This window comes from Theropithecus gelada, chromosome 18 (genome assembly GCF_003255815.1).
Source record: "Theropithecus gelada isolate Dixy chromosome 18, Tgel_1.0, whole genome shotgun sequence".
Lineage (NCBI taxonomy): Eukaryota > Metazoa > Chordata > Mammalia > Primates > Cercopithecidae > Theropithecus > Theropithecus gelada.
In genome coordinates this window covers 6,681,939-6,696,568 of record NC_037686.1, presented here as the reverse complement: position 1 = coordinate 6,696,568, position 14,630 = coordinate 6,681,939, and the positions used below count along the sequence as shown (strand labels likewise).

Sequence of the window (14,630 nt, the reverse complement as noted above, 5' to 3'; positions counted from 1 at the left end):
ATTTTGAGGAAGAAATGACAGATTTGATCATCGATTGGAGGGAGGAATCCAAAGTGAAACCAGGGCGTCTACAATGTGAATACACAAGAGGAGGAGGGCTCCTTGGCTGGCAGGATGAGGCGTTACTGCAATGCGGGGCATCTAGAGGCCGTGTTACAGTCAAAATGTTTATAAGAAAAGACCCTGTAGGTATTTCATATTGTGAGTCTGTAGTTCAGAAAAATAAAAGAAGAATGTCCCATGCCCAGAAAAAGTTCCACTACTATAATTCCTTATGGTAATTCTAAAATGCTATCAGATAAAAATTACAAGCTTTTATGAAGTTTGGTGCCAAAATTTATTGGGTGATAAACTTCACCTGAACAAATGTGAGGCTATCTATAGACTTTATCCTACTAAAAGTCAATATTCATTTTTCTTTGCTGCAGAAGTAATACACTTAAATATACAATACTGTCCCAAATTTACTGGGCTGAGGGTTTTTTATATTAAATGGTGCATGCATGAAATTATCATTTAAAAATAAAAAGTAGATGTAATTTCTGAAATGCATCTGTTCCCAAGGTTTTAGATGAAGAATTGTGGATACATATCAGTACCTACAGTGGTTTTTCAACTTCACATTTTAAGAAGGTATTGTCTTAGTTTTATGCATTGGCATAAAGCACAGTAAGTAAACAGATGCCTCTTTTTATCTGAAAACTTTGGAGAATAAAGCATTCTTTGCATGTGTCTTTTCCATACACTCATGCTTGATAAGTTTCTTTATCCATAAAATTGGGATAATAATACTACCTACCTCACAGAATTGTTTAAACAGCTAATGTACACCATCTAACACGTTAGTAAATTTAGTCATTATTAGCTTACCGTTTAATTAATAAAACATTTTTAAAAAGCATTTTGGATGAAAAACTTATGTTTTCCCAACCTCTGAAAGTGCAATGAAAATAAATGTGTCCCTTCTTGATGAAAGAGCAAAGAGTACCCCCATTTCTTGAAAACCTAACAGGTACTTGTTGCTTTAATCCTACAAGATGAATGTTATTTTCCCCATTTCACAGATGCAGCAACACAGATTCCGAGATGTTAAGTAGCATGATCAAGTTGCCCTCCAGTAAGGGATAGATTAACTTGTCTTTTTACTTCATCTAGCTCCTAGGGATGTGTGGAAGAGACAGCAGATAAAACACTGTCCATGTGAGTAAAACATTCACGTGGGCCTCTTCCTAGGCATACGTCTGGTTACTTTTTAATCAGCTGTAAGAATGTTGTTTTTCCATTTGTGCTATTAGTCCTATGTGGATAAGGACATACTTCAGACTCGAGATTTCTAATGATGCCCCTTTTTATCTACCTCGAACCAGTCCCTACATCCTCCCCCACCAACAGTAACTTCTGGAAATAACATCCATTTGGCCTATAATAATAAAGTCTAATTTTCAGACAAGCTGCAAACGGTATCTGTTAATTTGATCATGACTGGGAGGAGGAAAGGGATGTGAGAGTGAGGTAAGAGTCTGGTAGTGAGATTGAGGGTGGGGGAGGGAAGCGTTCCCTTGCTCTGAGAGGGAATTACCTGACCCAAAAGGAAATCAAGTTTATTGTAACTTGACTAAGTCAACAGCAAGGTAATCCAGTGCTTCCATTTTTGATGTGGATGCTTTAAATGACTGAGTGTCACATTTTCTCCTTTTCTTCCCCAGAGCACACATTTCAAACCCCGCCTCTCTCCTCAGCCCGAGGTATGGTTTTTTAGTCTCACTCCTTGCTGCCAGGCAGGAAATGTTCCCAGCCACAGGATAAGCCTCCAGTTGGAAGCGGGCTGGGAGGGGGAGTGAGAAAAGGAAAAAAAAAGAAACAATGAAAAACAAACTTTACTAGAGCCGCTAGCAGGAGCCCCAAAGGATCCCGGCCGGTTTCCAGTTTCCTAGAAGCGGGGATCACACCTCCCCCCGCACTCCCGACACATGCGCGCACACGCACACACAGGCGCACACACACAGGCACACACACGGACACACAAAGGCGCGCGCACACAGACACACGGACACACACGTACACACGGGCGCGCACACAGAGGCACAAACGCGCACACAGGAACAAACATGGACACACAAAGGCTTACACACACAGACACACACGGACACACAAAAGCGCACACACGGACACACAAAGGCGCGCGCACACAGGCACAAACGCACACACAGGCACACACAGGCGTGCAGACATACACAGGCACACAAACAGGCACACACACGCACACACAGACACAGGCACACACAGACGCGCGCACACACAGGCACACAAACAAGCACACACAGGCACACATGCAAGCACAGACGCGCGCGCGCACACACACACACACACACAATGCCCGCCCCTACTCCAGCCCGTGGGCGTGGTTCCCAGCGTCTGCGAATTCGCGCGCCCAGGGCGGGGCGGGGCGGGGCGGGGCGGGGCGGGCCTGCCCGGGGGCCACTGACAGCCGCAGGAGAGAGCGGCTGGTCGCACCTCCGGCCCCACCGCCCAGCTGCTGACAGCCTCCCGGCGCGCCGGTCCATGCTGGTCCCGGTCTTTGTTCTGGGGCCGGCGCCGAGACATGCGCGGCTGACGATGGAGGTGGAGGACTCGGGCGGCGTGGTGCTGACCGCCTACCACTCGTACGCCCGCGCCCAGCCCCCCAACGCAGAGTCGCGCTGCGCGCCCCGGGCCGCCGCCAGCCACCCGCTCAGCAGGTACCCGGAGCCGCTCCCGCCAGGGCGGCGCAGTCGCGCCGGGCTTGGGGGGTTCGCCGTGCAGCTGCGCCTTCTGCCTGGGCGCAGATTGTTGTTTCAAGTTTTGGTGGACTAGATGAGTGAGCCTGGGGTTCTTTGCATTGTCTTTGACTGGAGGTGGGAAACGCTCGAAGGCTGCACCAGCCTGGGCTGAAGTCGTTGGCTAGCAGAGATTAGCAGCGGGATTGCATTCTTGATACGATTTCAGGATAAGTCATGTATATATATATACACCTCATTTCGGCCAAAGTTGCCTATAAAATCTCGGGAAATTAAAAAATATTCCAAATGAAACACAAGCAGCACATGAAAAGAAAACATTAAAATACATAACCCTAAATCCTCAGAATACTCCTTTTGAGAGCTTGTTCAGTAACTGCATGCCTGATTTAAAATGTAGGTTGAGAAATTCTCAAAAAAGTACACCTCAGTAGACTTTAAAAGACAATTTTATTTCTACATGTTAAAACCTTTCAATTGTATAAATGCATTGGTGTCATTATTTGATTACTGCTCATGTCAACTCTATGCTGTCAATGCAATTATATTTCCTTTTGGTCAAAAGAAGCCTATAAGCATCTCATCCTGTTTATTTCAGATTTAATCAGGGATCTATGTTAAATTACTGTGTCAGTGATCATCCATTTGATGCAAGATCAAGGCCAATGAGACTCTCCTTAACTAAAACAAAAATGATTAAGTGGGTAGACAAAAGTATTGTGATGAGTGAGATGGTTTGATATTTGATACATATTTGGGGGAAGTTTTATTTGTGTAAATGTGACTATCTGATCCATTGATGAGTGCTTTTCTTTACAAGTGGGCAATTTGAGTGATGTGTTTTCATCATGTTTATTTTTAATCATTTCTTTTTTCTCATACTTTTAACTTTAGTTACGTGATAATGATTGCTTCTGTTTCCTAATTTAATTGATTGTGATTTTAATTGATTTCCTAATTAACAGATTGTGACTTTATTTCAAGGAATACTTTTTGGCTAGTATCCATGGGAAGAACAAACTACATTGGCAAAAGATCTATGTTGGACTTGGCTAACAAAGAAAATGTTGTTTCTTTCAAAAACAGCAGGTTGAGTGAAATCTCACTTTTATATAAAGACAGTGGGAAAATAACATTTTTTTCCAGCTTTAGGAGTTGTGCATATACTTTTAAAGGTTCCTTGAAAATATAAACTGGCATTTGTCTTTAGGGTATTTTCTTTTCTAAACATAATCATTGGCTGTAAGTACTCAGATTATGACTAACTAAATATATATATATGTGTGTGTGTGTGTGTCTGTGTGTGTGTGTGTGTGTTGATGAAAAGCATGGGCCAAGTTTGTCCATTTCTTAAACGATTCTAGTGTAGCTGTCCTGTCTATAATTCCCAGCAGCTGTCTCAGAGCGCCAGCCAGATTGTGCCATTTGGGCGATTTGAAACTACATCCGTTTCCAAAGCAAACTAGAAGCAGAAGTTCTATTAACTCAGCATGTGGTCTTGTGGAATGATAATACTTGAGAGCAAGCATTACATGTCAGAGCTAGTATTTCACCTTAAGGTTGCCAATTAGATTCACGTTGTTCCAAGTTTGCATTTTTGGTGACTGCCCTGCACTCTCTGGGAGCCTTGGTACTATTGTCCCTCTGCTGCAGGCCCCCCGGCCCTCTGCAACCCAATCACAAGAGAATAGCTTAATTCCTTGGTTCCTAGTAAAAAAGCAATCAAAAAGAGGTTCCTGTATTTACAAAGAGCCAGAGGATACCATTAATCGTAAGTCTGACAACAGAAATAATCAGGCCCAAGTTATTAACCTTTGACTCACTAACTAACGATCAATACTTCCTTTCAAGCCAAGAAGCAAGATCATATTGTTCTACTTCTGAAGAAAGCACTCTCTCTTTCAAGAATACCCTTTCCTTTAAATTGCTTACACATTTGTAACCTATTTGTGGAGCAATGACCAGAATGGCACTAGAAAGCGTGGACTTTTGTATCTAATTATCATTATTTTTTAGCTCTTGGTGGCATAGGTTCTCAAAGCAAACCATTCTTTTTTATTTTCTAGACCTCTACTACACTTGAGTTTATATGTTTTTAAGGGTTTTTTTCCTAGCCTTTTCCCAGTAAAATAGAATATAATATCTTTCTATTTGGTCATTTTTTTCCACTATTATATCCCCAGAGCAGTATCTGGTACATCGTAGTAGCCCAATAAATATTTGTTGAATACATTAATGAATTCCTGCCAAGATTACAAAATAGCCAAGATAAAATGGTGGGATTTTTAACTGCCAGCCTCAGCCTGTTTGTGCCTACTATGTGCCAGCAACGTGTTAGACATTTGGGTTACAAAGATAAATGGGACATAGTCCCTGCCCCAAGAATGTGGTCCTTTACCTTTCAAACCAGCAAGACTTTGAGAAAAAAGATGAAATAAGTGACAATATTTCTACATCAAGAGGCTTCAGATGTAAATCTGGATTTTTAGCTAACCATTAAAAAAAAAAAAGATTGAAGGACGCAGCATCTCAGGCCTGCCCTGTTGCCTGCCATCCCTAGCTGAAGCTGAGCCAAGGCTGCTCCATCATGGGGGCTGCTGTGCTTGTTTGCCATGCTCTCCCTGTTGCCCTTCAACACTGAAGCAATTTCTTTAGGGCCTGCTCATTTTCTTTCATTTTACTAATTTTATTTTGTTTTCCATGTACTTGTCAGTTACTCAGGCTTGAGGTCACATTGGCAGACCCTGACTCTACACCAGTTACTACAATGTGGCCTTGGGCAATTTACTTCCGCTGCTTAGGATATTGACTAAGGCAAAGGAAGCACCAGATATGTTAGCTGTATTCCTACTGTTATCACTTTTAATCAGGTGTTGTTGCTGTAAAGAGGAGAGTCAAACAGTTTTGGTACTTGCATCACTATCAGAAGTGGACAAACAAAACAAGGTTAAGAAAGCCTTGTTTGTCAAGAAAAAAAAAGGGACATTTAAAACTCAAATATCTGAGTTTTATAGCTCCGATCTTGCAATTCCGAAGAATCAAAGGAATCATTCATTCTTACCTCATTTTATAAATTAGTTAAAACTGTGTGTGGAGCATAATGAATGAAACCACCTGAAGTCATATAAATGCACTGGCTTTAGAGGGAGTTACGTGTACCTAAAAGATTCTAGGTTGGGATATATTGACAGTAAGGAATCCTCAGATTTAAGTTCTTTTTTTAAAATCAATATTCAGAATATATAAGTTGATACGTTGATTTTTAACAAATAGATTATCCTTTGTCCATCTTGTCCTGTTCTGTTTTTGCCCTTTTAATTTGCATGGGGCAATCTGCTGTGGCATTTAAAATACTGTTATACATATTTCCTTTTGAGCCTTTAGGATTCCTTCCCACACCTCCTGTTTCTTTAAGAATTATTTCCTATTTTTTTATTCAATTTCTGTCACCATATTCCTTGATTCTAATAGAGTGTGAGGATGGATAGACTTGCTTGTTAATTCTCATAATTAATTATATTTTCTCATATTACTTTTATCTTTTAAAGTTTTCTTAGGAATTAATTTCAAGGACTCCACAAAGTCTATTTTGGCTATGACTTTTCAGTAGCATGGCATACTTATAATACGAATTTTAATTTGTTTCTTTGGAGCTAAAAGGCAAGAAAACCATGAAGATACAACATCTTTCTGTCACTAATAGGCACACAAACTTTTCAGCAGTTTAAAGCAAGAGCATCATTCCCTCAGAGGAAGTTTTAGCAAACATATTTCATTCTCACTGATTTTCCATTTTGGTCAACTAATTTGATATTACAATAACAACAAAAAACATACTCAGCTTGCGTTTCTGGGCAGTTTAGGCTTATTCCTGATGAGGAACACCAAGTACCTTCTGGGTTTAGCACCTTTATATGCTTAACAGTGGCAGGGAGTCCTACTTGGTGTCTACAGTGCATTTCTAGATCATGGGGGATTCAAACCACTGCAAAATTTATTCATGCAGCGAAGAGACTCACAAGTCATAAGTATTTGTTGGGAAGAAGAGAACTAATTCTTTTTTTCACAAAATTGTATATCCACATCCTATTGTAAAGGAAGAAAGAGAATAAAGTAATTATAAATGATCAGTTCTGTTAAATGGTTGAAATTAGAATAACGATTTTTAGAGAGGCCAAGCTTCTATTCAGAATCCAGAGTGAGACTATGGACAAACATACAAAATAATTTCACTGATAAAATGAAAGGTAGCCAAGGATAAAGCTAGATATTTTGTTTTTCAAGGGTTTCCTGAGTATATACAAAAAATGAAATACAATTTTTTTTAGTGAAGGTATAGTAGAAAATGGCCATGATTATTTCTGAAATTTATCTAGTTATACCATAAACTTCCCGAGAGAGGACAAAAATAGAGGAGGGAAACAGCCAACTCTTCCTCGAAAACAAATATACAAGCTAACCAAGGTTATCCTAGGAATTCTAATTCTACAGCAATGTTTAAACTTCTATGAGGGGGCTATTGTTTCGTAACGATTCTTAATAATAAGATAATTTGATTAAAATGGAATTGATGATTAGAAAGTACATATTTTATATTGAGGAAAAACTAAATTTAGCAACTTTTAATGATAGATTTATTGGTACCTTCCTGGACTGAAATTAATTAATTAAGAAGACATTTATTTCCAGGTGCTAACTCTTACTAAGCATTCGTGTAGGCCTGTATGAGTTAAGGTACACATGCACAGGGACACCAAATTCTGGGGGATACTAGGTATGCTTTCTTGAGAGGATTCAAAAACAGTAATGGAAATAAGATTCTCACTAGACAATAGGTATTTGTAGGTCATTCTTTATGTTATGGTTGAAACCAGAGTTGGTGTCTCTGGTTTCTTTTTACAGTGGGATCCCTGCTGAGCTAGGTTCCTCTGTATGCAGAGCTGTTGGAAAACATCTGGTACATTTCCTTTGATAGTGTCATATGGCTACATATTTGGCCAGTTGCTCTATCCATTTTTAAGCTGCTCACTTCTCCCTGATCATTAATCTGTAACGTATGCACAAAAATTTAGGGAATTTAGAGTATTGTAGAATCGCCTCATGTAGATGAAGATGATGACTAAAAAGTCGTAACTTTTAACTTTCTATTTGGATGTAATTTTGAAACTTGCAAAAGTAGTCCAGAAAGTTTCTGCGTAACCTTTACCCAGATTCCCCAAATGTTAGCATCTTGCAAAACCAGAATACCATTTGTGAAAACTAAACAAAGTAAAACTGATACAATACTATAAACTATGAACTATGTTCTGATTTCACCAGTTTTCCACTAGAATTGGAATTTTCCTGTTGTAGAATTGAATGTAGGACTCCACACTGAATTTTGTTGTATCTCCTGAGTCTCCTGCAATCTGACAGTCTGTCCTTGTCTTTCATGACACTTTTTGAGAACTGGTTGGTGATTTATAAGAAGTCCTTCAAATTGGGTTGGTCTGATGTTTCTCATGATTAGATTAAGGTTATGGTTTTTTGTTTTGTTTTGTTTTGTTTTGTTTTTTGAGCCAAGGTCTTGCACTGTCACCCAGGCTGGAGTGTAGTGGTCTAATTACGGCTCACTGTAGCCTCGACCTCCTGGACCTGAGTAATCCTCCCATCTCAGCCTCCTGAGTTGCTGAGGCTACAGGCACATGCCACCATGCCTGGCTTATTTTTGTATTTTTTGTAGAGATGTAGTTTTGCCATGTTGCCCGGACTGGTCTCAAGCTTCTGGGCTGAAGTGATCTGCCCACCTTGACCTCCCCAATTGCTGAGATTACAGATGTGAGCCTTCATGCCTGACCAAGCTTGTGCATTTTTGATGAGAAATCTGTGGAAGTAATGTTGGGTTCCTCTGAGGGCATCATACAGTGCGTATACGATGTTGACGTCTTACTAATATTGGTGTTAGGTTTGATCATCTGGATAAGGTGGTATCTGCCAGATTTCTGTACTATAAAGTTACTATTTTCCTCTTTATAATTAATAGCTACCTTTGGAGAGATACTTTGAGACTATGGAAATATCTTTTTTCTCTTTAAACTTTCCTTTTAGCATTTATCTGTGGATCTTGTCAGTAAAATTCACTAAGGTGGTGTTCTAAAGGTGACTTTCTATTTCTCTCATTTCTTCTATATTTGACTTACTTTACATACTGTGAAATAGACATCTAGGAGTCTTGCTGATTTTGTTTTTACCCCATTAGTTTTTAAAAAGTCAGCCAAATATAAATAGGCATCAACAGTCATTTAATCCACTCTTTTTTTTTTTTTCAGTTTTGATACAAAGTATAAAAAATGATTTAATTTGACCTGGTCTGACTTTATTATGAAAGCTCTAAAGATAGATTTTCTATTTTTTTAAATTTTTTGGAAGCAAATGTTTATTAAATAGGCTCAAAGAAAATAAATCGGCTGGGTGCAGTGGCTCACACCTATAATCCCAGCACTTTGGGATGCCGAGGTGAGTGAATCACCTGAGGTTGGGAGTTCAAGACCAACCTGACTAACATGGTGAAGCCCCGTCTCTACTTAGAAAAAAATACAAAATTAGTTGGGCGTGGTAGTGGGCGCCTGTAGTCCCAGCTACTTGGGAGGCTGAGGCAGGAAAATCACTTGAACCCAGGAGGCGGAGGTTGCGGTAAGCCAAGATCACGCCATTGTACTCTAGCCTTGGCAACAAGAGTGAAACTCTGCCTCCAAAAAAAAAAAAAAAGAATCAGAAAGTTGCTAAATTAAATGCTGTGTAAAGAGAGTGTAGCTGTTCTTAAATCCCAGTTTGCCTAGAGAGTATTACTGAAACTATCTTTTATTCTTTTAGAATTATCTTTGTACCTGATGGAAAACATTCTCCTCTTACTAGTGTTCCAGAGATGTTATGTGAACATCTGCAAATGTATTTTAACTAAAGTAAACATTCTAATTTGCATGTAATCAGAATTTTTTCACATTCCATCCTCAAACTAAACAATTTTGTTTCTGAGGTAATTGCCATGTTCTTATTTCTCAACCATATGGTCTCTAGATATCAGTTCTAGCCAAGAATAAAAGTAAAATGTTATATAGCAAAGCAAAGGAGATAAATGGAATGTTTTTCAGAAGAAAATTTTGGAAATAAATTCTATTTAGGCAATACACTTTGCTTTGTTTTTAAGCCTCTTTGGATGAAAATAAGTCAGGCATACCCTTAAATAGTGTTAGAAATTAACCTTTTCTTAATAACTGTTATCATTAAGACAGCATAATTGCATGTGTTACTAAAGTAAAGGTACCTGTTGAGATGTGTAAGTTTGCTTGCTTTACTAATAGTCTATATTGGTATATTGTTTTATTTCCTAAAAATTGAAATTATTACTTATTTCTTCAGGCAGCTCTGAAAGTCTTTAGCAGTACTTTTATTTCTAATATTGTTACTTTTAACATGCTTTGTAATTTACTTTTGATTAGATAACCAGCTTGTTACAACTATGTAAAGGAAATGCGGTTTAAAGGACTAAAGTGTATACTCTTTTGTTAAAGAATTTGATAGCATTTATTTTGGTTTCTTTGAGAGTTTTTTTTTTAGCTTGTTTGCTTTTTGTCTCTTGCTGGGCTCTGGTTATTGAGTTAGTGAGTTTTCCATAATGTGTCATTCTTTATCATATGAAGTTTCATACATCATTTCTTTGTGATTACTGTAGGCTGTGCATCAAAACAAAATACTAAAGTGTACAAAAACTTCAAGTTCTTTAGTCTCTAAAGTGGAAAGTAAAGAAAGTAGATTGTTTTGCTATATATGCATCTTCTTAACTATCTGGGGTTTATAACACATTCTTGGAGTATCAAATGTATGTGTTATGTCACTCTTCAATAAATGAATAATATAGATAAACTATCCATTTGACAGGTAGTTAGTGCCATGTAATTCCAAGGTTGGGAGAACATATACTAAGTATCCCTTAGACAACCAGCTGCCTGTGTCATGTTACTCTTAAAAACTAATTAAATCTATGCATTCCTTTTCTGATCCCTTAGATGAATAGATGATGACTGCATACAAACACACAATACAAAGCACAGGAAGGCGAAACTGGAAACCAAGGACAAAAGTAGTAGGTAGTGTTTCTTAAACTGTCAAACACTTGAGATTTATTTGTGCTATTTTAGCAATTGTAAGTTTGGGTACTGATTATCTTTTATGTACCAGAGATAAATCTTTGTATCTTTGTTAAACTTTGTGGTTAGCCACAAAATTTACTTATGTACGTTTATAGTGTACAGGGAAAAAAATCCCATTGAAATTTCCTATTGAGTATTCATTTATGAAAATCAATTTAGAAAACACTGACCAATGCTTTTGCCTTAAAAAGAAACCTCCTATTAGTGTATTTACCTTTATACAAAGGTCCATCAATTATTTTATGTTTTTGAAGATCAGTGGAGAAATCTGACAGTGACTAGAAAAAATTCTCAACATCCTAAAATGACATTATAACTCATACTATGATATTTGATTTATTTCTTCTCTCCACTTTTCCTCTCACCCTCGCTACAACACAAAAATTTATGTAGTAGCTAAAGTTACATGTCAGTGGTTGGGATTAAATCTATATTTAAATGACAAGAGATAAAAAGCAGAAAAGAGAGAGAGAATGAATAAACGCAGTCAAAGAAGTGAGAACTAAACTTCTCTGAAGGTTTCCTCGAGAACTGTAGCCAGAAGAGTTATGGCTACCATGACAGGCTGCCATCTACCACCATAATGCTCATTTGGTTATCAGTCATGCGCTAATCATGCCCTATGGTCCTGTGACGTTGATTCTTTAAAAATAAGTCCTAGCTTTAATCAGAGCTTACAAATGAGGCAAGCACTATGCTAAAAGCTTGACATACATTATCCCAGTTATTCTTGACAGCAGTTCTGTGACACAGGAAGAAACCAAAGCGCAGAAGTAACCCAAGATCACACAGCAAGGAGCGCCAACATTCCAACCCAGTCTCTTCTAGAAATGGTGCTTTTAACTTGTTATTTAAATCTTGTAACATTATTAGTATATTATGGATTTATTGTTTCTCTGCCTCAATTTGATTATTGAGAGTGGGGACAATACCGGTATAGCCCTGTTAATAACCAGCAAGATCAACTTCCACATAGTCGAGGTTATAAATATTCAGTGTTGATTTAGTCTTTCATTTTGCAAACATTTCTATTCTGTTTTAATGGAATAAGCATAGAAGTGGTTATGAATGGATATATGAAATTGATTTAAATATAATAATATATTTGAGAACTGTTATTATCACTTGAAGGAAGTTCAATAATAGGATTTTTAAAAATTTATATTCTTACCCTTCACATAGTCTTATTTAAGACTATATTTAACAGTATTTAAAACTAGACAAAATGTTCTAGAGAAGACATTCAAATTGACTAAGAAGGTAAGATCTAGGCAGTCAGTAACAGGAAATCTTCCTGTGGGTGGGCTTTTCTCTCTCTCTCTCTCTCTCTCTCTCTCTCTCTCTCGCAGAAGGAGGGCAGGTTTTAATCCTTTAATCTTTAGGTTTATGTTCTTAGTAACTAGATCTTATAATTTTTCACTTTAGTTTTATTAGTTGCTTTTTTAACTACTAAAATATATTTCTATAGTTAAAAACATTTTTTTTTGCTTAATTCCTTGCAGTATGATTTATGCCATAAGAATTCTTTGTGTGTGTGTGTGTGTATGACGAGTTTCGCTCTCGTTGCCCAGGCTGGAGTGCAATGGCGTGATCTTGGCTCACCGCAACTTCCGCCTCCCGAGTTCCACCGATTCTCCTGCCTCAGCCTCCCGAGTAACTGGGATTACAGGCATGTGCCACCACGCTTGGCTAATTTTGTATTTTTAGTAGAGACGGGGTTTCTCCATGTTGATCAGGCTGGTCTGGAACTCCTGACCTCAGGTGATCTGCCCACCTCGGCCTCCCAAAGTGCTGGGATTAGAGGCGTGAGCCACCTTGCCCGGCCCTACCGAAAGAATTCTTAATGAACATTGAGAAACAACAGTTCATGAGAATTAATGAGTTCTTCCTCTGTTCTCTCCCAATTTTCATTCAAGTTTTCACCTTGACTGAAGGTGAAAACTTGAAGGCAACCAGGGGATCAAGTCAGGTCCTAGACAATGATCATTGTAGAGATCACTGTTCTGTTCTAAATCTTGCTCAAAAATGTAGGCTGTGGAAACTCAGACTCCTGAGCCATCCCTAGTCTCCTGTAAACCCGAGTACAGCCCTTGTCCATCAGTGACCTTGGAGCCATGGATGATGCCAACCTCAGAAGAGCCTCAGATATTTCCATTTAGAAAACGAATCCTAGGCCCATTTTAGTCTGAACCTGAATCCTCTGCAAGGTCAGAATCATAATGGCCCTCAGTCTCTGGGCCCTTGTGTTAATTTTTCAAGCTATTCATTTTAATAAACTTTAGTTCTGAGGACGCCAGAACTACAGAGATAGGACAATCATTTTCATGATACAATAAATAGTTGTCTGGGCTTTTCTGCTAACTGCCATGTCTTTGGGAGTGTCTTCTCATTATTTTTAACCACCTAGGCAGTTCAGAGTATGTTGCTAATGAGAACTAAGTTTCATGAAGACCAGTCATGAGTAAGGACAGCCAGGAACAATGTCTGTGCTACAACTGGAAAGCAAAGTATGGAAAAGTGTCTTGCCTAGAGCCTCATAGGGAATTACCAACCTGTCCAGCCAGGTTCAACCACCTGCTTCCCGTCACCATAGCTTTCACGCACACCTACAGCATAGTCTCCTGGGTTCGGGGAAGCAGGCAGGCCAACAGCAAGGAAAACATGGAGGAGGGGAGAACTGGCTCCCTGACTAGGTATGGAGCTAGAGAAAAGGTGGTGTCGATTATGAGAATGGCATTTCCTTAGCTTCCTTTCAAACACTGTTACAACCATCTGTGCACATTATCTTAGTGAGTTGTAAGTTGGAGAGTCTTGAAAACATATTTGCTCTGATTTTTCATTGTCATCTTAAAAACAAAAAAATTACTGACCTCAATAGAGTAAGCAATTAATGAGGGAAAGAGCTGACTGTAAGTTTCCACAGATTCTGTTTTGAAAAACAAAGGATGCCTGGCCCTGTGATTTTTAACATACCACAACTGAACTCCTTTCCCTCCTCATTTATAAGGCTCTTGTGATTACAAGGTCAACTTGGCAACTGTTTTCATAAAATCTGAATTGTGCTGAGTTGCAGAAAGCTGCAGGCTGGAGGACTCCCACCTCTTCCAGCTGCTGGAGGCATGGAATTGGAAAAAGCAGGCCAGGCTCTGCATGTCTAAAGCTGTGTCATCCTTCATGAGGCAATGATCCCACACCAGCTAAAATAACATGAGTCATTGCTTATAAGAAGCCCAAGTGAAGCTGATTTCGATTATACCAATCCTAAACAAACATGATACTCCTCTTATCCAGATGATAAAAAAGTTCTTATTGTGGGAGTTAGGAAAAAAAAATAGCACCAATTCTCTTTAGAGTTCATGGAAGTGCTTTGCCATTTAGCGGGCTTTTAAAGTGTATCTTAAACAGGAATTCGTCATTTAGCCAAATCTTACTCTAGGTTATTCTTGCTTTTGTCTCTTACTCCCCTACCCCCAACCTTGCCCACATCCAGTTTGGCTCATTAGTATTTTAATCTGGTTTGAAAGCTATTTGGATCAAAATCCATAAAATCAAAACTGTAATCTTGTAGCTCTTTGCTTTTATTCTTTTCCAGGATCCTCCAATCGCTTTATTCCTCTAGAGTATGAAAGATGGTTTTCTTTTTTTTTTTTTTTTTTTTTTTTTT

The 14,630-nt window shown here is 38.6% G+C and overlaps 1 protein-coding gene and 1 long non-coding RNA gene across 2 annotated transcripts in view; one reads left to right on the top strand and one right to left on the bottom strand.

Moving 5' to 3' along the window:
- Window positions 1-1,583: 1,583 nt before the first annotated feature.
- LOC112611372 lies at window positions 1,584-2,657 on the bottom strand. Its single transcript, XR_003116640.1, has 2 exons — window positions 2,515-2,657; window positions 1,584-1,825 (listed from the first exon to the last, which is right to left on the bottom strand). It is a non-coding gene; the product is annotated as an uncharacterized LOC112611372 (long non-coding RNA).
- The window catches only part of ARHGAP28 (Rho GTPase activating protein 28), a 199,798-nt gene continuing 187,648 nt past the window's right edge, over window positions 2,481-14,630 (top strand). Inside the window, exon 1 of the mRNA XM_025365097.1 lies at window positions 2,481-2,738. Coding sequence (XP_025220882.1) covers window positions 2,563-2,738 — 176 coding nt within the window. The 5' untranslated portion in view covers window positions 2,481-2,562. The remainder of the gene's footprint in view (window positions 2,739-14,630) is intronic.